Source organism: Camelus dromedarius, chromosome 21, assembly GCF_036321535.1.
Source record: "Camelus dromedarius isolate mCamDro1 chromosome 21, mCamDro1.pat, whole genome shotgun sequence".
NCBI lineage: Eukaryota > Metazoa > Chordata > Mammalia > Artiodactyla > Camelidae > Camelus > Camelus dromedarius.
Window position 1 is genome coordinate 14,554,945 of NC_087456.1, and position 27,945 is coordinate 14,582,889.

A 27,945-nucleotide genomic window follows, 5' to 3' on the forward strand; every position below is an offset into this window, starting at 1 on the left:
TAACTGCTGAAGCGCTCCCTGGGGCCACTTCACATCACTCGTGGATATAGATTCCGCACTGTATTTCCCATAATGCAGCTACTATGAGGCTGAAACCATTTATATAACTTTGTGGAAGTCTTGAGGATAACTCAGGGGAATTACAGAGCAGAAGAGGAAAACTGTATGCTTGGGCAATCAGACAATATTGCTCCCAGAGTCCATGGGTCATCTTCTGGAAGAGTCCCCCCTTGGCCATCTCATACCTCCACCCCTGGCTCAATAGCGTATGGCATGGATCTGCTTATCACTGTAGACCCATTCATTCTATTGAGTGTTCCTTCTCCTAAGCTCAGGGACCAAACCAGCAGAAGATCAATTAACACAATAACAATACAATATATACCGTGTTGTGTATAAATATATACAGACAAAAGTTGTATGTGTATATGTATACACACACACATACAATATATGCAACAAAACTCTCACCCAAATGGAGATAGCTGTTTAAATTGTTACACATGATCCTGGATATCTTACTCTGGAACAGCTTCATTTGGATTGCTTTCTCAGTGAGGGTCATTCCTAGTAGCTGTGGATATGTACTTGACTTACATTTCTGTGATTAAACAAACATGCTCACCAAAGTAGTCATGTTTATAATGAAGGGGTCACACTACAAACTCTAGCTCCAGGATACCAGGCTGCCTATGATCCCTGAAATGTCTGCTTTTTTTTTGCCATTAGAATTAAAACAAAACAAAACAAAAAGCTGCTCACATCTTACAGCTGTTTATCCCAGCTACACATAGTTGTTCATAACCACTCTGGTTTTACTAGTTTTGTAATCTCTCCACATCAGCCAGCATTTAGTTATCCTTCGAGCAACATGTTTGTATGAAACCCTGCCCTAACGCCAGGTGGGAAATCGATCATGCTGGGAAATCTTACTATACAGAGGAATTTATTTCCAAAATTGGAAGCTACGTGTATAAATATGATATTGTTCATGGTCTTTCTCACGATTTCCAAAGCTTGTAATATTTCAATAGCCCTTTCGGTTTCCTGGTGCTTATTTGTGAGAAGCTAAAATATTTCTCTTAGGATGTTTTTATGTCATCCAGTGTTCTGTATATATATATATATTCTTCTTTATATACATATGGATATTATATTACCTTTACTCCAATTTGTGTCATTTCCACCACACTTTGAGAGCCTGTTGGACAGAGTTAACCTAAATAGAATTTCAGCTTAAGGACTACTGTTCTGTGTTCAATACACATTTCCAAATGGGCAATAAAGTCTGCAAGGATGTGTATAAGCAGGGCAGGATAAAAATGGCTCTCCTATTTTGAAGCCACATGGACTGCAACATGAAAACTTGGTCTTAAATGTGAATTGACCAGAAGGCACTGGAGTCCAAGTTTGAGTATAGGAGAAATAAGGATTTCACTGAGTAGTGTTTCTGGTCTTCAAGGTGGGGACAGTTGTGCCACCCACAAGAGATGCAGAGCACAAGTGGCTTTGTTCTACACGAACTCATTGACTGGTCTGTTCATCAGCCATGTTTTGATTTTCCATGGTGTGTCAGGCACTTTATAGGTATCGGGAATAGAAGCATAAAGAAAAGTCACAGCATTTGCCCTCAAGGAGAAATTTACAGGTAAGTGGGGGTATATGATTACTAATAATTACTAGCAAGTAGGTACTATGGTAGAGATAAAAAGACGATGCTCTGTGTGCAACGGTCTACAGAAATAGAATTACTAGGTTTAATTAAGTGATTTGGGGAAATTTGCATAAAGGAGGTGATACCCCTGACTTCTCTCTTTCTTTCCCATTTTACATTCAGCCCTACAGCATTGATCTGAAAACGGACTGAACTGAACCATTTCTCACCTTCTCATATCTTTTTCTGTGACATCATTAGCTCACACCTGGATTATTCTAAATCCTAACTGGTTTCCTTGCTTCCACCTTTGCTGTATGGAAAGTCTGTTCTCAAAACAACATGCCAGACTAATCCTTTGAAACAAGTCGTATCACATCATTTCTCTGATTAGAAGTTTCCCAGTGTCTCCCCATTGTTCTTAGAGTAGAAGTTAAAGTCAGTAAAATAGCATGAAAGATCTGTATGAGCTAGTCCCTATTACCCTGACCTCTTCTCTTACTATTCCTCCCCATACTAGGCACACCCCTGCCCCAGTGCCTTTGCACTGACTATTCCCTGAATCAGGAATATTCTTTTTCAGGATATCTGTCTGGCTGGCTCACTTCCTAATGTCTTCAAACCTTTTTTTAATAAACGATTTCAATTTTTAATAATGAAAACAATGTGCCATTCCAGAAACAACTTGAGGGGAGAAAAATCTTCTGTATAAAAACAGTCATCCAAATTATAAATAGTATAACTTTTTGCCTCTTCAGTTTAAAATACTCCCCTGCAGTTCCACCTCTCCATTCAGCATCTTTCCTGTCCCATCGCATATTGAAGATAAATAATATTACAGCACAACTGATAGTTTAATCTAACATAAGAATTTGTGCAGTGATTTTTTTTTAAGTCTTTGGCCTTAGTGGCTTTCCTTCTTTTACACATTGGAAGTGCTGCTGCAGGAACCAGTGTGGAAGAGAACATCTTTGTCACCTGCCACTTTGGCAGTGAGGACACACCTGACCATCCTATTTAAAGCTAAAACTCCTCTTCCCCCAGCTGCCTTGACTCTCCATGCCCTGCTCTAGTTTTCCATCATATTTACCAAATTCTAACATCCTAGGTGATTTACTCATTAACTGTGTTTCATTGTTTATTGCCTATTTCTCTTCCCAGAAGGTATTGTTCATAAGGGAATGAATTTTTGATATTTTACTTCATCAAAATCAGGTAAAACAGTGCTTGGTATATAATAGGCACTCAATGGGTGCTTGAGTTGAATGAATGAAAAAGTGTAGACATAAAATGATTCAGAATTCAGAAGAAGGAGTAGAATTAATTCGGAAAAATTTGGAGACATATCAAATAATATAGGGAGCTTCTTTTTCAAGCTTACATTCAATATTTGCACATCTTGTACTTCTTCAGTGATAAAAGAGGAAGGGGCTAGTTTTTCCTCTCTGTCGGGTCAGAGAGATGATTTTAATTTTGTTCATTCTTTAACACTTTCCGGAGAACCCAAGTATACTTGATTTGGTGGGTTTTATTCATTTATTACTGCTTATAGAGACAAAATAAATTATAGTTAATATTTAAGAGATGATCAATTTCATAATTAAATAGCCTGACATATAAGCTGGTTAGAATTTTCTGTAGGCTAAAACAATTCATGTTTCAGTGAAAAAAAAAAATAAAACAAACAAAAAAAAAAACCTTGAGTCATTACTCTAAGATGTCGTACAAAGTTTGATACCATCAAGCTAGAAGCTAGTTCAAAAGTTAGTCTCTAGCTGCAATAAAATGTCAGGCAGGAAAATTTCATTTTTATTTCTGATGTTCTAATTTCTTGGCAATTTAATATTTTTGTTCTTGTTTGTTTTATTTTATAATAATCAGTTCTTACTATTCCTTGCTGCTGTGTTAAAAAGTCCCCCCCCACACCCCATGTGAAATACTGCTTATGGCAATTTGTTCTACTTTAAGCATTAAGAACATGTTTCCAGAAGGTTTTAATGCTTTTAAACTTTCTAGGCTCTGTAAAACTGAAATCTTTCTGACTTGAAGGGCATTTATTTGATTTGAAAAGTAAAATGCAGCGTGAGAGAAAAAAGACGCAGGCAGAACCTGTCTGACCTGCCTCTATAGAGCAGTACACGCGCAACAGTATTGGGTTAAAGTGAAGGAGGCTTAGGGGAATTGTCTCCTTAACGTGAAATTAAATCGATGCGGAATTCTAAGTGAGGAGTCAGTATTTTTCCAGGATCTCCAATTAGAAAATAGTTACCTCTAATACATAATGCTGAGTTGTCTGCTGCTTGTTTTTTTAGTTAGAAATCTTCTGCTCAGAGATGCTGGTTTCAAAATCGTTGTTAGTTTCTACTCGTACAGGTTTTCCCCTCCCGCGGGAGCTGATGGAGCAGGTGTGTTCTCTGTTGCAAATGGTGTGTCTGACATTCGGTTTGATCTACTTGGGAACTGTGAATGAGCAGTCTGGGGAACGAAATAGTACGATCTCCCGTCCCCCCAACCAACTTACACACTAAAGATCCTCTGAACATTGATACCGTTGTTGGCACTTAAATGCTAAATTAGATATTTATATTTCTGCTACATTAGTGACTATATGTAAAATAAAATCTCTATGGTTTCCATAATTTGAGAGGGAAACGTTTGGGGTTGCTTATACTTGGCTGGAACAAAAGTGTTCCTGGCTTGAGATGTCATATAGTGGAAAGTATATCAAAAGTGAAAATGTTTTATATATATAGTCTTATATTCGAGATAGACAAAGGTTTTGTTTTCCAATGTTTGACCAGTGGGAAAGCTCACTTGCCTCATGGAGTTCTTCTCATGAAGGGAGAGGGTGGTGCTGTCATTAATGGCTTATTGAAGGAGGAGGCCTGATGAAACATAACCAAGTTACGAGTACTCTTCTTATTTTAAATAAGCAGATTCAGCCTTACCAAAAAAGCTTCCCCCCCCCCACCCTGCCCAATTTTACAAGCATCATAAACCACGGAACTGTTAAATAGTAATACACTGAAGCTAAATCTCAAAATCCAGTACTTCCTTAAAATAAACAGAGGAAGTGTTAGAAATAGAAATGTGAAGTTGCCTCTAGAACCCCTACTTTGCCAAATAAACCCTAGATTCTTATAATCAAAATTGTGTAGTTTCCGTAAGTGGGAAGCACATAACTCAAAAATGTGATTTCAGAAGTTCTTGGAAAATGTCAAAGTTCTAGAATTTAATATTTGATAAATATTCTACATTCACCCCATTTCTCTTGTCAACTTGAGGGTCTTTGCATGCATCCCTGATTTGACACTGCCAGCTGAGCCAGAAATGACTTTAAATGTAGATGTCTACATCCTTGCCTCTTTGAACCTGCTTGCTATTACAGATGTGTTGTGTGTGTCCACGTTTGGCATCCACAACTAGCGTAATATTCTTGTATTTAAAAGCTCTCAGGTAGCTGGGTGGTTTTTCTCACAAAGCAATCATACGTATGGCTTGTCCCCTGTCGGACAATCTGGCAATTTAAAGAGATTTTTAACTAGAGAAAAATGAATTGGTTAATTTCCTCTTCTTTTCCCTTTCCCTGGAAGATTCCACCTTCCATTATTCAAAATGCACAGGCAACCAACTTTTACATCTCAAGAAGAAGAAAAGGAGGCTTGCGAGAGGGGCACTCGGGAAAAGTTAGTCTTTGAGAACTTCGTTGTAAGTAAGCCCTGAAGATGTTAAAATCAGACCCAGGCAAAAGTTCCATATCGCTCCACCCTCTCTAACTATTGGTTTAATGTGAAAGAAAATGAATCTGGGTTTATTTAGTCAGTATCAAATTAAAAACAGTAGGTAACTCTGGCATGATACCTGGAGAGGCATTTGGGAGAGAGAGAGCGCGCGCGCGCCGAATCCTAACCACTAGACCACCGGGGAGCATCTGGAGAGGCACTTGGATTTGGCGTTGCTTTTCCCCTGCCTTTTCTCACAGTCCCGAATATTCCTTGCCCCTTTAGGACTTGGTGTAACACAGGCTTCATAAAATAACCAGACCAAAGTATAATAGAAACCCATCATAGCACAGCTCTCTGCTAAATGGATACAAATGAAAATAGGTCAAATCGTGTTCTCTAAAGCATGAAGTGATCGCTTAAGTGCTATGCAGGGAAGTCAGCCTGCCCGAGGTTAGCAGGGGAAGTGAAGAGGTTCCATTTCATTCTGTCTTGGGAGAGGTCTTTGCTATTAGTGTAGTGTACTTTGCTCTGGACAACTCCGACTGCCACAGGCAAGGGGGCTGTGAGTGCATCGTGCTGCCTTTCCAGATATTATTAGAAGCGTTTATTGAAGGGACATAGATGCTTAGCTCTGGCTTTCCTTTCACAACGGATGGATGCCCCGTGTGTTATCCTTACACTCAGTGGTGTTGTTTTTACCTAAATTGTAAAGCCATAAGCCATCAGTGGACACAGCTGAGGGTGCAGGTTCATGGCATTTCTGACGGAAATACATCACCCAGGGAGAGAGCCCTGCACCCTTCCCGGGTGAGAGACTAGCTGTGTGTTGTTGTCACATCCTCAGTGTTTCCACTGCCCCTTCTTTAATTTTATCTTTTCTTCCCGTTTCTTAGGCAGCCCATCACAGTCTGGCCAAGTTAATTGAAATACAGTGGAATGCTTGTAGGACAGATGCTGCCCCGCACAGCGAGCAACCTTTCTGTGGGACTGGTTTCATGTGCAGTGAACAGTGCGTTATTAGACCGTCTCTGCCACTTTTACTTGTTGAAATAGAGTGGGAGGAAATTTCTGGTTTTGCATTGCTTTCCAAAAATACAGGACCACTTGTACATTTTTTTTCTGAAAGTTTTTTCATACATTCATGAAAGAATAAAAGCATGATTCTTTGTAGCCCAATTTAAAGAAGGCAATAGAAGGGCATTCTATGGACCAGTGCTGTCTGATAGAAATATAAATCAAAGCACAAATGCAAACCACATACATAACTTGAAGTTTTCTAATGGCCTCATTAAAAAAGAAAAAAGAAACATGAAATTAATTTTTATAATAAATTTTATTTAACCTAATATATTCAACTACTATCATTTTGATATGTAAATATATAAAACTTGTAAGTGAGACTTTAAAATATATTTTGTAAATAAATTTCATTATCTGATACGTATTTTACACTCACAGTGCATCTCACATCAGACTTGTCATGTTTAAAGTGTTCAGTAGCCAGAATGACAGTGGCCAGTGAAGTGGAGAGCACAGCTGGAGATAAAGGTGAGAATATAGATTACAGCCTACGCCATAGGATATCGACTGACAATCTCTGGCAGTAACTTGTTTTATAAGAAAGCTGCTTCTGTGCTAATGATAAAGATTGTGTTTTTCCTCCTAGAAGTTTTATTGTCTTTAATTGACATCATTTCAAGGAATTTTGAAAGGAGAAGAGTAAAGGGCAAGTTGCAAAGGCAGTGACACAGACGTGTCCATTCACATAACTTACTCTTTTCCCGGCTGGAAGCAGTTCTTGGAGAGTGTCTTTGAGCTTTATGTTAGGATGACTGTTGCTACCTCTGCATTTCATCTAATGTGTCAAGGTGAACAGCTCTACGGGGATCATCAATTATTTCAGAGGACTGCTGCAATGTCAACCACCCACACCCATGCAGTTGTACATGGGAAAGTGTATGTTGTAAGAGCAAGTTTCTAGAAACAATTTCCCCTTTGAAAATAGTTGGAAATAATGATTTTCCTGGATCTAGCTGCTTAGATCATATTGAATATTTTCTTCACAGCCCTTTATGCAAAGTTTAAATACGACAAAGCTATTTTCAAACTGCATTAATAAATAATATTATAATAATAAGATAAATCTATATATTTATATAAATTAAATATGTATGTAAATAATAATAATAAGATAAAGGCATTAATCTCCAAAAATAACACCAGCGAAGAATAGCAGAATGAAGACTTGTTCTTCTCTCACTTCCTTTTTTTCTTTGGTCGGGGGAGGTAATTAGGTTTATTTATTTGTTCTTAGAGAAGGGACTGGGGATTGAACCCAGAACCTCATACTTGCTAGGCATGCACTCTACCATTTGAGCTACACCTTCCCTTCTCTTACTTCTTTATTACTCACTTCTCATCTTCTTTTTCACACTCTAAAACCCTCCAATCGTTCCTCTCTAACTTGCATCAAGCTCTTTCTCACATGTGTCCCTTCCCCTCCCACAAGCTAATGCCCTAGCCTGGAATGTTCTCTCTACACCCATCACCCTGCTAACCACAGAGATCATTCGGATCTCAAATCCAGTGTCACATCTCTCCAGACATCCCATCGGACCACTCCAGTATGAATTATCCCTCTCTCTTCTATGCTTTCATCACATTTCTTACTTTGGCTTAATTGCACTTAATCATCATTTGTAACTGTGTATTTGCTTGCTAAGTTATTTATCTGTCTCACCTAGGAAGCACTGAGGTCAGTAGCTTTTGTCCCAACTCATTCAAATGAGCCTTTATATCATGCCACTTCCTGTTTGAAAATGATGTCATTCACTCACAATACTTCCTCTATCCTCTTCTCCATTATCTACCCTCCTCCTTGTGACTCTGCAAAATTCATTTGGCTCCTTCATTCGATGAAGGTTGGTAAGTGCCTGCAGTGTGCCTGCACTGTGCTGGGCAGCTGAGATAAAACAAACAGTGCACAATGTGAAACTTACAAAACAGACTGCTCTGACTGGTCTTCCACTTCTAGAAAGGACAACTCCACTTATAAGCATCCATGTTGAATTTACTTAATATGGCAAAGGGTTCATAACCTTTACTGGGTCACATCCTCTTTGAGGGTTTGTTAAGAGCTCTGATCCCCTTTCCTAGTGAAAAATGCACAAATCCTAGCAGTGTATATACAGTTTTAAGAGGTTCACAAAGCCCCTGCAGCTCACGGTTGGGTGACATTTCCTAAATCAGTCATGGTCTAGGGTGCCAAAATATTTACATTCTCTTCTTAAAACTCTGGGATAGAGAAAGACGAAAGGTGAAATGGAGAATAAGAAGTGAGCCACAACATCTGTCTCTGGGGGAGGGGAAGGAGGTGGATTGGAGGAGAAACCTTTTCTTGTTGCTACTTAATGCCAGAGCTGTAAATCACTGCTCCAGAACAGTGGTCTTCACCCTTCTCGTGTGTGAACTCCCTGAAGGTCTTTTGAAAAGTGAGGTCTTGTCCATGCATATGTTTAAATTAAAATTTAAAAATTCTTCAAATCATTGCAAAGGGTATAATTATCAGTGAACTTAAGCACAGACATTTAACTATAATATTATATATCTCTTTAAATGTACAGTGAAATATAAATATCACAGTGGTTGATACCCGTGGTTAAGTCTAAAGAATACGTGAGAAAGCTCTTCTCATTGCATCCTCTTAGATGGTGCACCTTGTTGATTTGTCTCATCACTTGTATGTTAACTTGATTCCACAGAGTAGAAAAGTAGAAAGCTGCAAAGTGGCTGCCAGACTTCTGCACTATAAAGTTACTCCTTTTGCTCCATAATTAATGGATACATTGTAGGGAGATACTCTGAAACTTACACAATTGTCTCCTCATCAGACTCTCCATTATTTATTTATTTACTTATTTATTTGTCTATTTGTTCATGTCAGTACAGACTGATGGGTTTCTGCTCTTATCAGTGAGTTACAATCTGTTACAAGCATCATTTATTTGATCTTCAAGTGGCCACAGTCTTGGCCAGTGGGAGCACCTTCAAGCCATCTTCTGCGTCTTTTGGTACATACCCATCAATCTTTGAGCAATACTTTACTTTCTGGCACAATAAAATGTTCCCAGGTTGATCTATAGTTTCTCTGCTCCAGCCCTGGAATCATTCATTTGTCCGGGGAGCCATGGTTTCTTTTAGTGGATAGTGGTATTTAGAAAGATATGAATGCTCATGGGTAATGGGTTGTCACTGCTCCTGGGTACCATGAGTAGACAGAGCTAAGGAGTATATTTTATATTCATGCATATATATATATTTCTGTCTATATTTATTATATATCTATATATCGATATATCTTGAAAACCATGAGGATGCTAGCTGGATTTACTGTGATCATTTTCCAATATATACAACTATCAAATCATTGCACTGTAGACCTGAAACCAATATAATGTTCTGTCATTTATACCCCAATTAAAAAAAATGATAATTACAGAAAAAAAAATCATGAGTTCAAACTGATATTTCCAATTCCAATGTATCACAAGAGTTCCTTTTAGATTTCTGCTTTTCTATATTTGTAATTACTTTCTCTTCCAGTGAAATACCTAATTTTTGTTTCAATATATCATTTGACCACTCTTCTTGTAGGTAGCCAGTCTTGAATTGCCGCTGCTGCTACCACCCCCGACCCTTCAGAGATGCCCTTGCCTTCATGCTTGGTCTCCAGCAGTCTGTGCTGAGCCTCCCTTTGGGGTTGCCCTCCTTGTCCATCTCAGGCTCTGACACCCAAAGCTGGGCTGCCCCCTTGTTCAGGTGCTCCCCGCATGCTGGTCTAGCTCTGAGACTCCAGTCTGGCACCATGGTCCCCCACCTCCAAACCTGCCCCACGAATGTGTGCCCGTTCTGTTCCACCTGACTGCTCCGGGGCTGGGCTGTTTAGGAAGGAAAGTGGGAGAGGGAGGGAAGCAAAACCTTTTCTAGTGCACAGGTCTGGTATTCCTACAGGAACATAAAATGCCTGTTAGTCACAGGTAAACTACTACCAAATCCTGGTTTCCTAAATCTACTTTGAAACATCATTACGTACTTTGATTTTGTGAAATAGGTAATGAATATATTTTGTAGAGAATACTTTTAAGGTTTCAGCTCACCCCTTCATTCAGTTATTACTTGTGTGGAGTTTTTTCCTCCAAACAGTTTATTTTTTTCATCATGTCTTTTTTTAAAGCAAAGTATAGTCACTTCACAATGTTGTGTTGGTTTCTGGTGTACCGCCAGTGATTCAGTTATACATAGTATATATATATTCTTTTTCATTATTGGCTACTCCAAGATATTGAATATAGTTCCCTGTGCTATACAGTAGGACCTTGTTGTTTATCTGTTTTACATATAGTAGTCAGTATCTGTAAATCAATATTTTTTGCCCAGCTATACAGCTTTAAGAACTTAAATAACAAAAAGATGATTATCTCACCATCACCCCCCAATCAGAGTTTCCACATTGTACTGACAAACAAATATCTGGTTACTATAGCTCAATCATATAAAAGCGTGTAGAATTTTCTAAAAAAAAAAAGTATACAAATTATTTTATTTTGTTTCATGGATTCAACACAGCAGAATGTCGTATAAGTTGAGTAGGTTCCATAGCATGGATTATTAAAGTAACCCCAATACCAGAGCAGGCAGAGAATTTCAAGTGTTCAGTGACACAAAGCCAGTATGTCACTACAATGACAAAGATTAAGAAGCTGAGTTTACTCTACAAGCGAATCAGCTCATCATTAATGCAGTTAATATATATTATCCTTTCAAGTTTTAGATGAAAAGTATTTAAAATCATGGTATTAATATTAGTATTGTTATCTTTCTTGACATTCTTTTCTAGTAAGACTATTGTAGTTAATCTTTACACAGTTATGTTAATATGTGCGATATTAAGAAGTGGAGAAACTGCTAACTAAAAAAAGTGACTTAGATTAAGGAGACCTTATGAATATTACATATACTTTCCTGAAAACCAGAGGAAAACATCATGTACTGTTCTGTCAAGATAATGTGACACTCTGTAATCCTTTTAGTTGTTTTTTTTTTAAACCTGCTCGGTAAAGAGAGTAATTTGAATTGTTCTTTTAATAGTACAGTTCAACAATACATCGAAATGGCAATACTTCAGAAAAATGAATTAATGATAATTGCCAGGAATTATAGTCTAGGCAGCCTCTGAATTTGGAATGCAAAGTAGGCTTCAAATTATTTTTACAAATTTAACTAGAGGGATGATTTCAACTCAGCTACTGCTTTTAATGTTTAGCTTTCCTTAAGTCATTAAGGTAGATAAGCACTGAGCGCTGAGAAGAGTAAATTAAAATCCCACGGTGAAAAGGGACGGGGAAGAGCATTGATCCCAGACAAGGAAAACCTCTTTTGTTTTCTTCTGGGTGAAGAAAATTACTTAGTGGCCATTAAATCCTAAATGCTCAGCTTTGCTTTAGATTCTTTGAAGTGATCCCTTAGTGAAAAGTTTCTCTATCCATGTTACTCTGTCCACATCAGAAACAGTGATTAGATCTGCACATAAATAGAGTATTTTTTTTTAAAGAAAAATTGAGGCTTCTCCATCCAATACTTGAGTTGGCTGTCGGTAACTGAAAACCTCACAAAAACCTTACAACATTTCAGATAAATATTCCTCATCCAGCTATGACCCCATGAAAGGGGCTGTCTTACTTATAATGAATGATTAGTCATAGTTAGTCGTGTATGTGAGAGAAAAACAAAGTAAAGCCAATTAGAATAGAAAGTATCGAACAGAAAGTAAGGCAGGGCAAGATCTGTAGGGAAAAAGGACTAGAAAGGATTGTAGCTCTGCAAAAAAAAATAAATAAAAAAGGGCCTTGTATAACTGAATCACTCTGCTGTACACCAGAAACTAACACAACATTGTAAAGCAACGATACTTCAATTAAAAAGAGAAAAGAAAGGGAGGAGAAAGAAAGAAAGAAAGAAAGAAAGAAAGAAAGAAAGAAAGAAAGAAAGAAAGAAAGAAAGAAAGAAAGAAAGAAAGAAAGAAAGAAAGAAAGAAAGAAAGAAAGAAAAGAAAGAAAGAGAGAGAGAGAAAGAAAAAGAAAGAAAAAGAAGGAAGAAAAGGAAGGAAGGAAGGAAGGAGGGAGAGAGAGGGAGAGAAAGAAAGAAAGAGAAAGAGTAAAGAAAGAAAAAGGAAAGGAAGGAAAGGGAAGGAAGGAAGGAATGGCTTTATTCATGAAGTGAGAATGGGAAGGACGTGATTCAAGGATAATGATTGGAGAAACGAAATTTGATCTGTTACCTTACGGCAGAGGATGGACAGGTAGAGTTGCCGTTGCCAGATTTCCAAAGCATACCACAAATTTCCACTCTGAAGTGGCTGCCTAGGATGACTGCTGAGAAATCTTTGGAAACGGACAATTTAGAATATTAGCAAATGTTGATTATCACTCATCCATTAATGATCAAAACCCAAAACTCTGTAAAGACTATTGCAGAAATTCAAAACTCATAAATAGGGCGAGTGGGGTGGTTATGCCGCTGGGTGAAAAGCTGAGGCAGAGAACACTAGGTTTTCCAATTATGAAATTGGCTGTGTACAAAGGGCTTGTTCAGGACAAAGTTGTGGGTGGCTCTCAAGGTCATAGTGAAATAGTGATGTTAAGGTAAATAAATAAATGTGGGTTCGAATTATTCTAAATTTGAGGCATTTCACAGGTTCATCTAGATAAAATAAGTAACAGATTTAAAATGAAATAATGTTCAAGCTCTTGGTGATTTGCTGGGTGAACTGTATAGAAAAGAGGACTCTTGGGACAGCATGGCTTCAAATGGCAGAGCCTCTGTCCCTCTGGCTAATATTCAACCGTGATATTTCAGGTAACCCCAGCTGGTGGGGTGACAGTGACTTTTGCTGTGTGGAGAAGATGATTTTAGATGACATGCATCCTGGAGTGCATTCTCTTATCAAAACGTCAAAATAGGATTAAGACTGCCTGTCACAGAAGCATGGCTCAGAAACAGATCAGAGGGAAAAAGGAACTGTAAGGAGGCAGGGCTCCTCACAGATCAGCTTTACTCTTGGAAGAACATGTCGCTGACACTTTGTAGACTTGTTTGGGGGAAAATTATCCTAGAAATGCAGTTGAGATATATATAGATATATCTAGATATATATATATCTAACTGAATCACTATGCCGTACACCAGAAACAAACGCAACATTGTAACTCAACTATTCTTCAACTTAAGAAAAGAAACGCAGTTGATAAAAACCAAGCATTTAAAAGCCTGCAATTAAAAATTTTTTCAAACTGAGAACAGTGAAAATTCTCTTAAGGTCAGGTTACACTTTCTGTTACTAAGAAATGACTACAGTGAAAATTGACCAGCCATAGGGACAAGGATACTTTCAGAAGTGAAATCGTTAACAAATCGAAAAATCAGAACAGGGGCTTACCCTTCATCACACCCAGGTATACAGTAAGGTACAAAAAAAATACTTCAGTGAACAAGTTAGAGAGTTAGGATTCAGAAATATTGACTCAAGCATTCTCAATTATTTTTAATTTTCTTCATGACAATAAAAATTAAAGACTCCCTCGAGGTGTTTTTTACTTTGCTTTAGATAACGAAGACCCCCAGGGACAACCGCCGTCCAATTCTGATACGTGCTTAGCAAATAAATAGCAATCCTTGGAGATCCGTGCCCTCGCAGAGTCTGTTCAGGGCCGGAGGTGCTGTATACTGAATCTGCACGGGGAATACAGTAACATCAGAAAGGGGACAGTTGAAAGGAAAAGACTGCTCAAAAATGTCCACACCTCAAGTAGGTCTGCACTAAGTTCAAGGCCTGATACAGAGTAGATATTTAGTACAGGGTTGTTAAGATTCACAGTTTCTATTTTTACACACTTTTAATACCCTTGCCTATATAAAGTCATTATTTTATATAGTTGTAATCAGAATAAAGACAACTTTGTTTTCTTTATCACTTAATGTAGTCATGATAGTAAGAACTGAATGACTTCTCATAAACACTGACTTCTTAAATGACATCTGCTTATCTCAATATTATGCTATTCAAAATGTGGCTCAGAGAGTATCTTCTTACATACTTATTCCTTTGGTGGAAATTCTTGCCCAGAATAAGTTTCTGTTAATTATTGACCTTTATCAAAGGATAGGAACATTTTAGTCATCAGTAAAATTGGTTTATAAATTGCTTTCTCTGCAGCCTGTACCAGTACACACTGATAGAAAACTTAGGCAAATATCAGCTTCATATGATTGCCTCTGAGACTGTTTGTGCAGGAAGAGGGCTGTCAGTCAGTGGTAACAGACGTCTCACTAGTCGGTCTGAAAATATGTACGAATCTAATTTATTCACATTACAATGTTGGGTACTTTTTATGAGAAGAAATGAATATGATGCACAGTCTCTGTCATTACACTTACCATCTTATTGGGAAGACAAATTTATTTCATTAAAACACTCTACTCAAAGCACTAAGATTCTGCGATGTGGAGTGGATGGGAAGGAAGGGTGAGCTTGATAAGAAATAGGGCAGGGATCCTCACCCACAAGGAATCTGCCATGTAGTTGGTTAATTGGAGGCAGTGGAGTAATAAATACTCCCTCTGGTTACAGGTGAGCTTCCTGTAAAGTTCATCAATTGCAAGTTTTAGAATAGTGAGCTTTCCGCTTCCTTAGGCCAGCCTATCGGTCTTACCTGATTATGGAAAATTGCCTTAAATTTGGGTTTGGAACCACTATTCGAGAGGAAAATACTGGGCCTCTGTAATCATGAGATTTTGCTACCTTGAAAAGCTATTAGATGCCTAGTAACTGTTCCTAGTTGGTGATGGAGATGTTAGCGATTCTTCTGAAGTGAAAGGGTTCCTTTAACTTTGAAAAGGTTGCACCCCTTAAGGATGGTGAAGCCCAGGCTCTGGGATAGGGTATTCAGGCACTGTCACCCAGAGTGGTGTGAACAATGAAAAGGGTGAGGGAGCTGGTAGGAAGGGAAAGAAAAGGAAGTTTGATTTAAGGGGCCCGCACAACAGGCGTGATGCTCTTCGCTGTGATCATGAGACAGTAAGAATACCACAGGCTTCTTAGAACGCAGAGGGGGCGCTACAAAGGCGGACACGTTTGAGGACATCCACTTTGAACCTATACTATGAATACCCCTGGCGGTATCTCCCTCCCGAGAGAAACAGCATTATTATCTCAGCAGTCAACTAGGAAGCAGACTCCTTTCACGGGGGCATGTATCCAAAACGTGATTGATTTGTCTGCCATTTATTCATTTGTTCAACAAATATTTAGTGAATCCCCACTATGTACACAATTCTGGGTCCTAAGAATACAAACTCTCTCTATAACCATGAAGCCAGGAGAACATTTAAACTAGCAATTGTAGTAAGTTGTGATGAGATTAATGCTAGGGGAGTACAGGCTGATATAGATACAAATATCAAGTGATCCTGATGTGGTCCAGGGGATAAGGGAATGTCTCCATAAAGATGTCTAATTTAGGATGAGTAGAAGATATCCCGGAGAAGGACTGGGAATCAGAGAGAATAATACAACATGAGAGAAGGAAGGAAAAGAAAGGGTGGCATGCTTGAGGAAGTAAAAGAAATGTTCATGATGACTCTGCAAGGGTTGGGGGTTAGAACTGAGGCTGAGACAGTAGGTAGCCCCTCAAACATATGAACCACTTTAAAGAGTCTGGACCAAGTGAAGTGGGAATCAACTGAATGGTTTTATACAGGGGAAGATATCTGATTGATTTGTGTTTCATAAGGGGCACTCTGGCTGCTGCGTGAACAATGCATTTAAGGGAGATGAACTTAAGTCGACAAGACTGGTTAGGAAGTGGCTGGAATAATATAGGTGAGATCAAGAGATGGACCAGACTATAGTTTTAGCAATGGGAATGGAAAGAAGTGAGAGGAATTGAGACAAAAAGAGGTAAACCAGCAAGACTTAGGGTTGATTTGCTGTAAGGCTGAGTGAGAGGAAGAATAAAGGGTGATACTTGGGAAAAGTTCAACTTGGGAAACTTAGTGGTTAACGGTGCTGTTATAAGGAAAAAGCAAGAACAGGTTTAAGAAGTTAAATGATTTCATTTGGAACTATGCTGAGTTTGAGATGCCTGGGAGGCATCTAAAATGAAGATGTTTCATAAGCAGTCAGTGGTACAGATACAGAATTCAGTAGAGAAACTCGACTTACCAACATGCCTTCCCAAGTCATCAGCAAAACGGATGGTAATTCAAACAACTGGAAGGACACAGTCAACCAGGGAAAATGAGATCAGAAGCCTGAGGAACAAAGGTCGTTAAGAGGAGGTGAAGGAAAATGAGCCCATGAGCCCACGAGTTTGATTGAGAATTAACCTTAATGATGTTTAAAAAAAAAAAACATGAAAATGTGCTGATTTAGAAGCTAAGAGCAGAGACTGGGAGGGAGGGAGTGGTCACCAACGCCATTTGCCGCTGTGTAGGTCAGGCAAGAGAGGCGGAGAGACTGGCGCACTGAATGTAGTGACAAGGACGAGAGCATTTCCTGTAGAGCTTTGAGGGTAAGCAACTGACTGTAACCCTCTCTTTTCTTTCTTTTCTTGTAAATCAGATCACCTGGGCTGCGAGAATAATGTGAAAGAATGCATAGGTGGGGAGGGATAAATTAGGGGCTGGGGGTTAACAGACACACATTACTAAATATAAAATAGATAACCAACAAGGACCTACTGTATAGCACAGGGAATTATATTCAATTTCTTGTAATAACATGTAATGGAAAAGAATCAGAAAAGAAAAAAATATATATGTATGCATATGTATAACTAAATCACTTTGCCGTACACCTGAAACTAACATTGGAAATCAACTACACTTCAATAAATTTTTTTTAAAAAGATTAAAACAAAAGAACACATGGAACACAGGAGAAAACCTCTGGGTCAAGTTGCATGAGCTGCAGGAGCATTCATTGCGATCCTTTATGAGCTATTTGTGCTCATGGTGGGCTCCTCAACTTTGTTATTACTAAGTGTATGTACATTTGCTTAGTTTTAGGGTGATGACATACTATTTGAATAAGTTGCTGAAAGATTTTTCTAAAAAGACAATGAAACAAACATGTGTTGATGCATAAGGATTCATTTTAATTATCCAGAACACCAGCAGCCTTCATGTTTCAAGCAAGAAAAAAATGTGTGTATATAAACATGCTGTTTTCAGGGCCTTGTTTTTTAATTTCTTTGAAAACAAACAAAAATCTTCAGAGTTTGAATGTACAATTTTATCACCATTAAAAGATATGAATCTATACTTTAGGACAGTGTATGCGATTTGATGAATAATGAATACATTAGTATAGACAATTCTCTAAATTCAGGAATTTTTTTTTAGAAATGGGAATAAGTAATTCTTTATTTTGATGGCCTTGGTTTGGTTTTTGAGGAACTCTCCTTTATTTCTTTTCTCTTTTTCTCCTTTTTTTTTTTCCAAGCTTTGAGTTTGAGTGGGTGTGTTCCTTAAGTCTAGTGTCATGAAGAAGAGTAGAAAAATCAGGGTACAATAGAGAGGGAATCGATAGCATTACTGACTTAGACAATGAGCCCTAGTGTGTATTTTTATGAGTCAATTTTAACTTTTGAGTATCTTAAGGAAAATTTGGCAGTGTGTCCTCACCCTAATATAACCTGCTGTAGGGTGGATTTCCACATAATGTAAATTCTCCTTGCACGCCTCCCAAAGATGTTTAGTGTTTAGAATTAGTAAGCTTTTGCTGATGAGGCAGAATAACATGCTGTAGTCAGACCTCCAAGTTTGAATCCTGGCTCTCCCCATATTCATTGTGTCTTAAGTTTTATAACCTCTCTGGCCTCAGTTTCTTCTGTGAAATAATAGACTCTCCCCCACAACGTTGTAATAACGATTAAATAAAGGATATAAACAGCTGGAGGGTTTATTTATAAGTCGGGAGTGATTCAGCATCCCTTACCACCAATCACACTGTCCATATGTCTCTAACCCGAGAGTCCGCCCAGAGCAGAAGCAAACATTCAAACTCGCTTTTAGATCTAAGACACGGTCCCCTGTAGGAAGAGCGAGACTTTTCAGGCTGAACTGCTATAAATTTAGCACTTCTTTTTCTGCAAGTTCCCTCTAAACTGCCTCAGAGATTAAGGAATGCTTGATCTTGCCAATTTTGTGTGCCACACAGTTCTCATCTTTCCAGTTTTGCTTTTTTCAGAAGCAGACCCAGAAAACAAGCAGTTATTTCTTGTTAGCACAATACAAGTAGGAGACAAAAGACCTTTTTGAAATAACAAGTAGATCGTCAAATGTGTGCATGTACGTGATTACAGGTGGATGAGGGAGAGCTGACCTGCCATGTACCGCCTTCCAAGGATATTTGAACAGTTTGCATTTTGTTTTTGTGTACACATGTATGCACACACTTCTGTTTGTGACTGTTCAAGTACATGTCCACATCATACTGGCACATATGTACATACATATGCCCTCTTATAATTCAGATTCTCAGTATAAATGTTTAGAAACTGACTTAGTCCAATCAGGCTGCTGTAACAAATACCACAGACTGGGGATCTTATAAACAACACTGCTTTCTCACAGCTGTGGGGGCTGGGCCTTCAGGCTCACAGTGCCAGCAAGACTGAGGAGGATGCTCTTCCTGCGTCACAGCCAGAGCCTTTCCGGCTGTGTCCTCACGTGGTGGAAGGGCGGAGGGAGCTCTCTGGAACCTCTTTTATAAAAGCACTAATCTCTTTCATGATGGCTTCACCTCATGACTCAAGCACCTCCCAAAGGCCCCACTTCCTAATACAATCACCTTTGGAGTTAGGATTTCAACATAGGAATTATTCAAGAGACACAGACATTTAGACTATGGCAGAAGCCATCATTTCCTGTATCAAAATTTAAAACAAAAGCAACAGAGATAAAACAAAACAAAGCTGTAGTTATTTGCTTGCCAGGTAAAGAGGAGCCCAGATCACTTAAAAAAAGGACTTAAGTAGGGCTCCCTCAGCTGAAGGCAGAAGTGCTAACAATGAGAAATGGAGAGTTGTTCCACATTAGGAGATTATTCTAGATGTTCTAGATTGTTAAATTCTAGTTGGTTAAGAAGATGAATGGATGAAGTTGTCATACACACACGTATATACTCACATACACAAAATGGAATATTACTCAGCCACAGAAAAGAATGAAGTAATACCATTTGCAGCAACATGGATGGACCTAGAGATTATCATACTAAGTGAAGTAAGTCAGATAGAGGAAGACAAACAACATATGATACCACTTATATGTGGAATCTAAAAAAATGACACAAATCAACTTATTTACAAACTGGCAATAGACTCGCAGACATAGGAAACAAACTATGGTTACCAAAGGGGAAGGGGGGAGTTAAATTAGATGTTTGGGATTAACATATCACACTACTATATATAAAAGAGATAAACAGCAAGGACCTCATATATAGCACAGGGAACTATATTCAGTATCTTGTGATTACCTATAATGGAAAAGAATCTGAAAAAGAACATATATATGTAAATGTATAACTGAATCACTTTGCTGTGATTCTGAAACTAACACAACATTGTAAATCAACTATATTTCAATAAAAATAAATTTTAAAAAAAGAAAGAAAAGCCACCAAAAAAAAAAAATAGAAACTTATAAAGGGATTGGTCATTGTTCTATTTTAGGTCACTAAAGTGCAAACATAATTTTAAAGAGGTCAGGAAAAACATTATGCATATGCTGAGGACTTGGCAATATTTTTTTAATCTAACCTTCAGACAAAGTCCACAATGGTAAGTACACAGGCTCCCGCAGTTGGTGAAGTCCATTAGCCCAGCCATCCTGTTAGGTGCGCACTATGAAGACACCTCTTCTATAGCTGAGGAAATGGCAGCTCAGAAGGTTAAATTCACTAATGCCACAAACATTCATTGAGAAACTACCCCTCGGACTTATTCTCCAAATGGGCCTCAAAATGAACTTGCCAGTCCTTGTCTATTCGCTTTCCCTGGAAGCAGAAAAATATATATGTTTTCTTGCTTATTTAGTAAATGGAGAATTCCTAAATGACCAGTAGGGGTTGGATGCAGAGTTCCTGCACACATTGTTTCTGGTCCCTAAAATCTGTATTTATATCCCAGGTGAACAGCACTGCTACTAACAGAACCAACCAGGTCACCCGGGTTCACATTCCAGGTTTTATCACTCTGTCTTGTTGCTTCTCCTGTGTCTTGCTGCCTTCTCTACATTGGAATACTTCTTACAATTACAGATAAGAGAACTCACAGAGTTTTCAAAGGTTAGAGATTGCCTTATTATAGCATCAGAAGTTTCAATAACAGGATTCGTGTCCAGAAACAAGTACATCTAGTACCTCTTATATAATTTGGTTTATAGAATTCAAGCTCATAGATTAATGTTTAGAGTCGTAGCTATACAGAATGGGATCTGGCTCTCCACAATCTGTCTAGTTACCTCACTTCTCAGACTTCTCATATTATAAAAGGCTACAGTCTTCTCTTTAAAAGCTCCAAATAAAATGATCAGAAGATAAAGCACACAGCACACTGACTGCCCTGTTGGTGTCTGTCTCTTTTCTCTGCGTGCATGTTCCAGGTGGGAGAGTTCAGAGCCCATGCTGCTGAGTGGACAGCCAACGTCACGGCCGAGTTCAAGGAAACCAGGAGGCGGCTGAGCGTGGAGATTTATGACAAGTTCCAGCGCGCCACGTCCATTAAGCGGAAGCTCTCGGCAGAACTGGCTGGAAACCATAACCAGGAGCTGACTCCTTGTAGGAGGACCCTGTCAGTGAACCACCTCGCCAGCGAGAGGGATGTCTTGCCTCCCTTACTGAAAACGGAAAGTATCTATTTGAACGGATTGACGCCACGCTGTCCAGGCGAGGAGATTGCTGTTATTGAGAACATTAAATAGCCCTCTCTTTGAAGAGCCGTAGGCATGGCCATAGGTGAGGACTTCTGTATGCTCTTTATGACTGTTGCTGGTAGCATTTTTTAAATTGTGCATGAGCTCAAAAGGGGGAAAAAATAGATACACCCATCATGGTCATCTACCATCAAGAGAATTTGGAATTCTGAGCCAGCACTATCTTTTTGATGATGCTTGTTGAACGGTCCACTTTCTTTGACGAGTGGAATAAAACAAGCCATGTCTGATGCCTTTTTGTGCCCAGACTGTTTTCCTCCTTTTTTCCTAACGTGCCATAAGGCCTCAGAATGAATTATAATTGTTTCTGGTAATAATGTAGCTTTGAGGGATCAGTCCTTAACTTTTCAGGGTCTACCTAACTGAGCCTAGATACGGACCATTTGTGGATGACAACATTCCTTTTTGTAAATGGCAAGAAATTCTTATGCAGCCTTTTACCTAAGAAAATTTTTGTCAGTGCCTTATCATATGAAGAAACAGAACCTCTCTAGCTAATGTGTGGTTTCTCCTTCCCTGCCCCACCCCTAGGCTCAACTCCACAGTCCTTTACCCCACAACTCCCGTTTGAGTACCATACCTTGCTGGAAACAGTGTGTAAAATGACCGAAGTGATGATGCCCGAAGAAGGAATAGATGCCAAGTTAGATGGACACTGACGCAACACTCAGAAACCCTAGCGTTAAAGGCACTGCAGAGAAATGAGGTGCAAGGATGGCCCCTCTGAGTATTTATTTAACGCCGGTACCAACGGTACATACATACAGCGTAATTACTACCAGGCCAGTAAAACTGGCTGCTCCCAAACAGTCCCCTTTTTCCTGGCAGTATTTGGAATTTAACATTTATTAATCACTATACATCTTTGAAAGGTGGAAGAAGAAAATACATATATATATATAAATGATTTGACAGAATAAAACTGTTAAAATGGATATTATTGAAGGTGAATTTCGACAACTGGTGTGAACTGCCATTCTGATGAAAGGAAGACAGCACAACTATGTGTTACAGGCATTTGCTAATAAACATTATACTGCCAGAATCTCTTTGCTTTTTGATGCAGAAAAGGCTTATATGATTTTCTTTCCTTGGGTGACTTTTGCCAGAGGAGGGGAGGAGATGTGCCAGTCACAGGTGGGCACAGTCCTAGCCTTCTGTGGGTATACCTCTGGAGTTGTGACTGAGTGTGAGAGCAGAAGTTGAAACTGGGATCACTGTGATTTTGCACATGGAAAAATGCAGACTGCAGGCATAATTCATCTCTGACATTACAGAAAAAGCTGTTATAGCACAATTTAAATCTTGAGAGCTTTTTTTTTTTAAGATAGAAAAGGTTGATAATCCTTTTTAGTTTACTTTTATATCCTGCAACTCTTTCGATGTTTTCGAGATTCAGAAGAAATTCAGTAAAGGCATCTAGTAGATTGCTCCTCTTTCTTTATTTTCATACATAGATCTGCTGTACATTGTAAATATAATTTTTAAAATGCAGAAAGAAAATGGTTTCCCTACACAGAACTGCAAAATATTACTCTTACTCTGGTGGGTGGGGGGAGGTATCTGAATAAGTGGCATTCAGATTAGGGTCTCATTAAAAAATAAACCCCGGATCTTTAAAAAATTAACTTAATAGATGCTTATTTTCCAAATTTTAAATTTAAGCTAGAAATGTAAATATTCAATTAACTTGTTGGAGGTACTTTTATAAACTTAAAAAATTCTAACCAAATTTTTAGAAAGTCAGGCTCTTTTAGAAGGAAAGCGACACCCAATTCCACAGTAACTGTTCTGAAAGCTCGTATGGTGGAACGCACCATGTATAAACTGTGAAATTGCATTGGCAAATAAAGTTTGTAATTAAAGTCGGTATTTTCTGAGTCTCCTGCTTGCTGCTGAGGATTTAGATCTGATCCTGGCTGTGCAGAACTCCAAGATGTCACTTTTCATGCTGAGTTTTTGTGGCTCCTTCGTTCACAGTATTCAAGAAATATTTTTAATGCAGTATGACTACCCTTGTTAAATGCGCGGGCGTTCATCTTGGTGGATGTTAATCAGAAGTAAATATTCTGAAATTTCAATTTTGAAATATGATATTTGAAATAGCATATAAATTCAAGATTGTTTCTATTAAATTATGTTATATCACTACCTTATTTTATCATTGTTAGACCTTGTCTTGACACTGAAGTAATCGAAATGCCAAACATGGGCACCTGAACGTTTTCTGTAAGAAAAAAACAGTCAAGCATTCTGGCAGTGTTGAAGCCTAAAGAAGGTCGTTGCCAGCTAATCTCCTAGACCCCATACCCCAAGTATTTGGAGTACATGCCTTGTCAGTGTCTTCCATGAATTTACTGATTCATTCCCAAGCACCTTGACATTCAGTAAATATTCTAAAACTAGTCCCCAGTGTTCTCCTTAAGATTGGGGGAAAAAATCTAAGAAAGCATGTGCACATTATATCAATTTTATTTTTTCAAGTTCCATTTTGTTTACTTCTTGTGGAAAAAACACTGATAAAGATTTTGACATAGTCTCTGAGTTTATTTTTTCAATGGACCAGTTTAAAGAGTGAGTAGTTTTGCCCTTAAGGACACGTGAAAAAAAAAAAAAAAAGTACCAAACCCAGCAAGGATTAGGAACTCCCTCATCTGAAATCTTAGGCACGGATGCTAGGGAAGGCTGTCTACGTATGTTACAGCGAGTAAATGCAAAAGAGAATATTTTGGAGTTTTTAAATTTATCACATACATCTATATACTTTGCTACCATAACTCATGTCATGCATCCTTTTTTTCAATAATATTTCACTCTTGCAAAACAGGAAAAAGTGAAACTTCTAAAGCCAAGAGGGACTTGAATAATTTGTGTCTTGGCTTCAAAACATGAATAAATAAATAAGAGCAGGGTGTAGGGCATGGTTTCCTTCTCAAATTCTAAGGAACAGGTGACATATAAGAAGGATTAAATGCCACCTCACTTTGTGTAAAAAATCTGTATGTCTTTGATTCTGAAGGCTAGAAGTTCAAACAAAGAAATTTTATGTGGAATACCAGAAGGAAAAAAAAGGTAGACATTCTGAAGACTTGAGATATCTATTTATGCCTAAGAACTGGAGGCCTCGATCAACTTTTTTTTGTTTTCCTTTTTAAGAAAAAACTGTTTGCTGTTCTAGTCAAATCATAACTTATTTGTGGTGTGTGTTCCTTATCATAGTGTGAGTATAAATTTGCTTTTGTATAAAGTAAAAGATGTCTCTATTTGAATACTCATAACGCCATTAAAATTAATATGTAACTTTTGCTTCAGCATGAGTTTACTTAAATGTCCCTTTCCAGAGAAACGGGTCTTTACGTGTTCATGTGTTGGTTCCAAGATGTCAAGGAGTAACATGGTTACTGGTGATGGGAACTTTTAAGAGTAACTTACTGTGGTTACCTTAGTGAGGGGAAAGCTTCGTAAACTCCACCTGCTTCCTTCATCCCACCCCACCTCAAAGGTTTCTACAGCTTTTGTCTGACACATCCCCACCCAGATGTCAGCTACCCCTTCCTGAAAGACAGGGGTTACTTCCAACGACCAGGACTTTTGACTCTGCTCTTTTGTTTGACTCAGCACCCCTTGTTCACTAAGCCTTGGCTTTCGTTATTTCTAATACTCACTAAACCATTTCTTTTTCTCCTTGGGTTAGCATTCTAGAATATGTTCACTGTGTTACATGTGTCTCAAGTCACAACTATTTTTTTCTTTTTAGCTGTCATTCTTTTACAAAGTATTTCTGTACATTCACCAAAAACTTCCTGTCCAGTCTTTACTCTTTTTCTTTTGCCCTCTCAGACTCGGCTGTCTCTCTGGGCTCCATCTTCACCTAGCTAACTCCCACTGGACAGCTCCACTTCTCAAAGACACCTCAGCATACCTAAGACTCTCATTACCTCTCCCCAGACCTGACCCTCTTGAGCTGTCACCGGCTTCGCCAAATGGCATCACCATCCATTTGGTTGGCCAAGTCATCGCTGATGTCTTCTCTCCTTCCACCCCACACCCACCTATCACCAAACCATATTAACCTGTATCCTGAACATGTCTTGAATTTGTACACAGCCATCACCTTAATCCGAGCCAGCACCATAGTCCCTCTTCTACTAACTGCTTTTGTTTCATTCTCTGCTCCAGTCATGGATGGAGAAGTGGTCTTTTTAATATGCAAATCTGTGTTACCCACCAGTTTAAAGCCACGAACTGGCCTTCATCCTTTTAAGATGAGGGCCAGAATCATTCAGATAGCCCTTCTTTTGGTCTACCTTATGCCGTCCTCTCCAGGCTCATGCTGGATCCCTCTCTATCTCTCTGTTTCCCAGCCCCAGCAGACTTCTCTTTTTTCATTAAGTTCTGCTGCTGTTGTTCCCTTTGCCTGGAATGCACGCTCTCCTTGTCCTCCTCCACTTGTTTCATCTAACAAACTCCTACTCATTCTTCATAACCCTGCTCAAGTATCACTTCTCTGATAAGCCTTCTCTGACACCAATTCAGGTATCTTTATAATACACTCTATAAAACTCTGTTTATTTCCCTGTTTACAATCAGATATTCATCACACTATTCTTATTTGATTATTATGTCTTTCCCACTAGAATTGAATTCATTTGTTTTCACTTACTATAGTACTTTTATTTCCAAATACTAGCATAGTACATACAGCAAGTGCTCAAAAAGTACATGATGAACAAATGAATGAAGATGAAAACAGGGATTTAACTGTTGTAACCATCTGAAGTATCCTTGTGCATAAGTATCCCAAATTTTCTCAGCTCTGCAAACATTTATGTGTCCTCTTCTACTAGCTTAATAGTAAATGGGATACAAATAGCAATTATTTCTCCTATTAACTGACAAGCTGGTACTAGTTACTCATTGTACACAAAAAATTCAAAAGCTTCTTCAACTAAAGAGACTTGCACTTTGTTATTATACACTCTTGCAACTTATAAACAAGGGTTTCATTATTTTCATTTTCAAATTTTGGCTCACAATAGATACTATCAAAGCTTTTCAGTGATAATTTAATCCTGAAAATTTGTTTAGAAATTAATTACAAAGCACATTTGCTAACACTAGTAAATGGGTGCCTTTTATTAGTAGAAAGCTCAATGCACATTTATTACCTTGGCCAAATGAAACTCAGCTTTTTCATGCTTAAACAAATTTATAATCAGTCTGGGAAGAAATCCATTATGGGGTACATTTTGAACTGTATCCAATTGAGAATATTAGTCACTTACATGGTATAATTTTGAAATCAACTCATAGAATAAACACTAGTTTTCATTCCACTTGATAGCTGACTTTTGTGGATGGTATCCATTTCCACACTATACAATTAAGAAAAAGCAGTAGACAATTTTTATCATATCACCTACTTTGTTTAAACACCATTTTAGACTTTTAAATATTACTGACATTAAACTGTACGTTTCTGGAGTTTATAATTAAAAATTCTAAACAAGTTTCTGTGAGTGGCAATGTCAGGTCCAGATTCAAGTTTTATCACTGCCCAAGCACTTTAGAGTTGGAAAGATAGAGCATCAGGATACTGTTGAGACATCTACCTAACCCATCTTGTTTCTCAGGCAGGTGCAACAATTAAGAGCTTATGCACACATTGAGAAGGTTTAATACTGCCACGGTCTAGGTACATACAAACATTTTAGCCAAGTGTGTGAATCTCTTCAATGATGACTGCATATATGCCAACAAAGTAATTGCTGTGTTCGTGGTTTCTTGCCTTTTTATGCTCCCGGGAGCCTGAGGCAGGAGGAAAGGGAGAAGGGCCAGCAGTGGGAAGTCACAGAGTCAGAGTGGAGAAAAGTGCCTCAGCTGAGGCCCCAGTAAGGAGGCCTCTGAACAGAGCTGCCTGGGTCTGAGCGCTTGCCTGCCACTCTCTCCAGAAAATTACAGCGCACTGGCTGTGGGAAGGGCAGCTTCCCCAACGACACCTGCCAGACCAAACCTTGAAATTGCCTACGCTTGGGACTGAAAGATCACAACAGCACTCTGGCCAGGAGCCAGACCCCCTAGAAAGAAGTGTGATGCCTTTCAGAGAATTCCGCATTTGGCAGCAGGAAAGCCATTTCAAACTTTAAAATAGGGCATGATGTGAAAAGAGCTGTACTTTATAGAACAATCACTCTGGCAAAAGCGGGGAACAGACGCGGAGGGGAATGCGAGGCAAGGAGTTGGAGGACTCGTGGGGCGGTCCCTTAGGGTCTGAACCGCACCAGCGGGCAGGAGCACTGGGTGGAAGCTGCTGCCTCCAGCTAGAATTAGGCTGGGGGAACGGGGAGAAGGTTTGAGGGGGAGACGCAAGTTTTGAATTTAAGAAATCTGCCGGGTCACCAAAGTGAAACCCTTAGTGGGCAGTTAGAATACTCACATGAGCTCTGGTCAGGGATCTGGGGAAGAGAAATGAATGTGGGAATCGCTGACGTTAGAAGTCTGCACATTGAA

General features: G+C 38.7%; 1 protein-coding gene and 1 long non-coding RNA gene across 5 annotated transcripts in view; one reads left to right on the forward strand and one right to left on the reverse strand.

Annotated features, from left to right (window-relative positions):
* KCNK2 (potassium two pore domain channel subfamily K member 2) overlaps positions 1 to 24,735 on the forward strand; it is a 177,552-nt gene extending 152,817 nt beyond the window's left edge. For 3 of the 4 annotated variants that reach the window (XM_064477188.1, XM_031438580.2, XM_031438578.2), the window contains exon 7: positions 21,106 to 24,735. In XM_064477188.1, the coding sequence (XP_064333258.1) occupies positions 21,106 to 21,423 (318 nt within the window). In that variant the 3' untranslated portion in view covers positions 21,424 to 24,735. The remainder of the gene's footprint in view (positions 1 to 21,105) is intronic. The other variant, XM_031438579.2, reaches the window with a different exon arrangement.
* Positions 13,964 to 16,837, reverse strand: LOC116148667 (uncharacterized). Its single transcript, XR_004132191.2, has 2 exons — positions 16,658 to 16,837; positions 13,964 to 14,166 (listed from the first exon to the last, which is right to left on the reverse strand). It is a non-coding gene; the product is annotated as an uncharacterized LOC116148667 (long non-coding RNA).
* Positions 24,736 to 27,945: the final 3,210 nt, after the last annotated feature.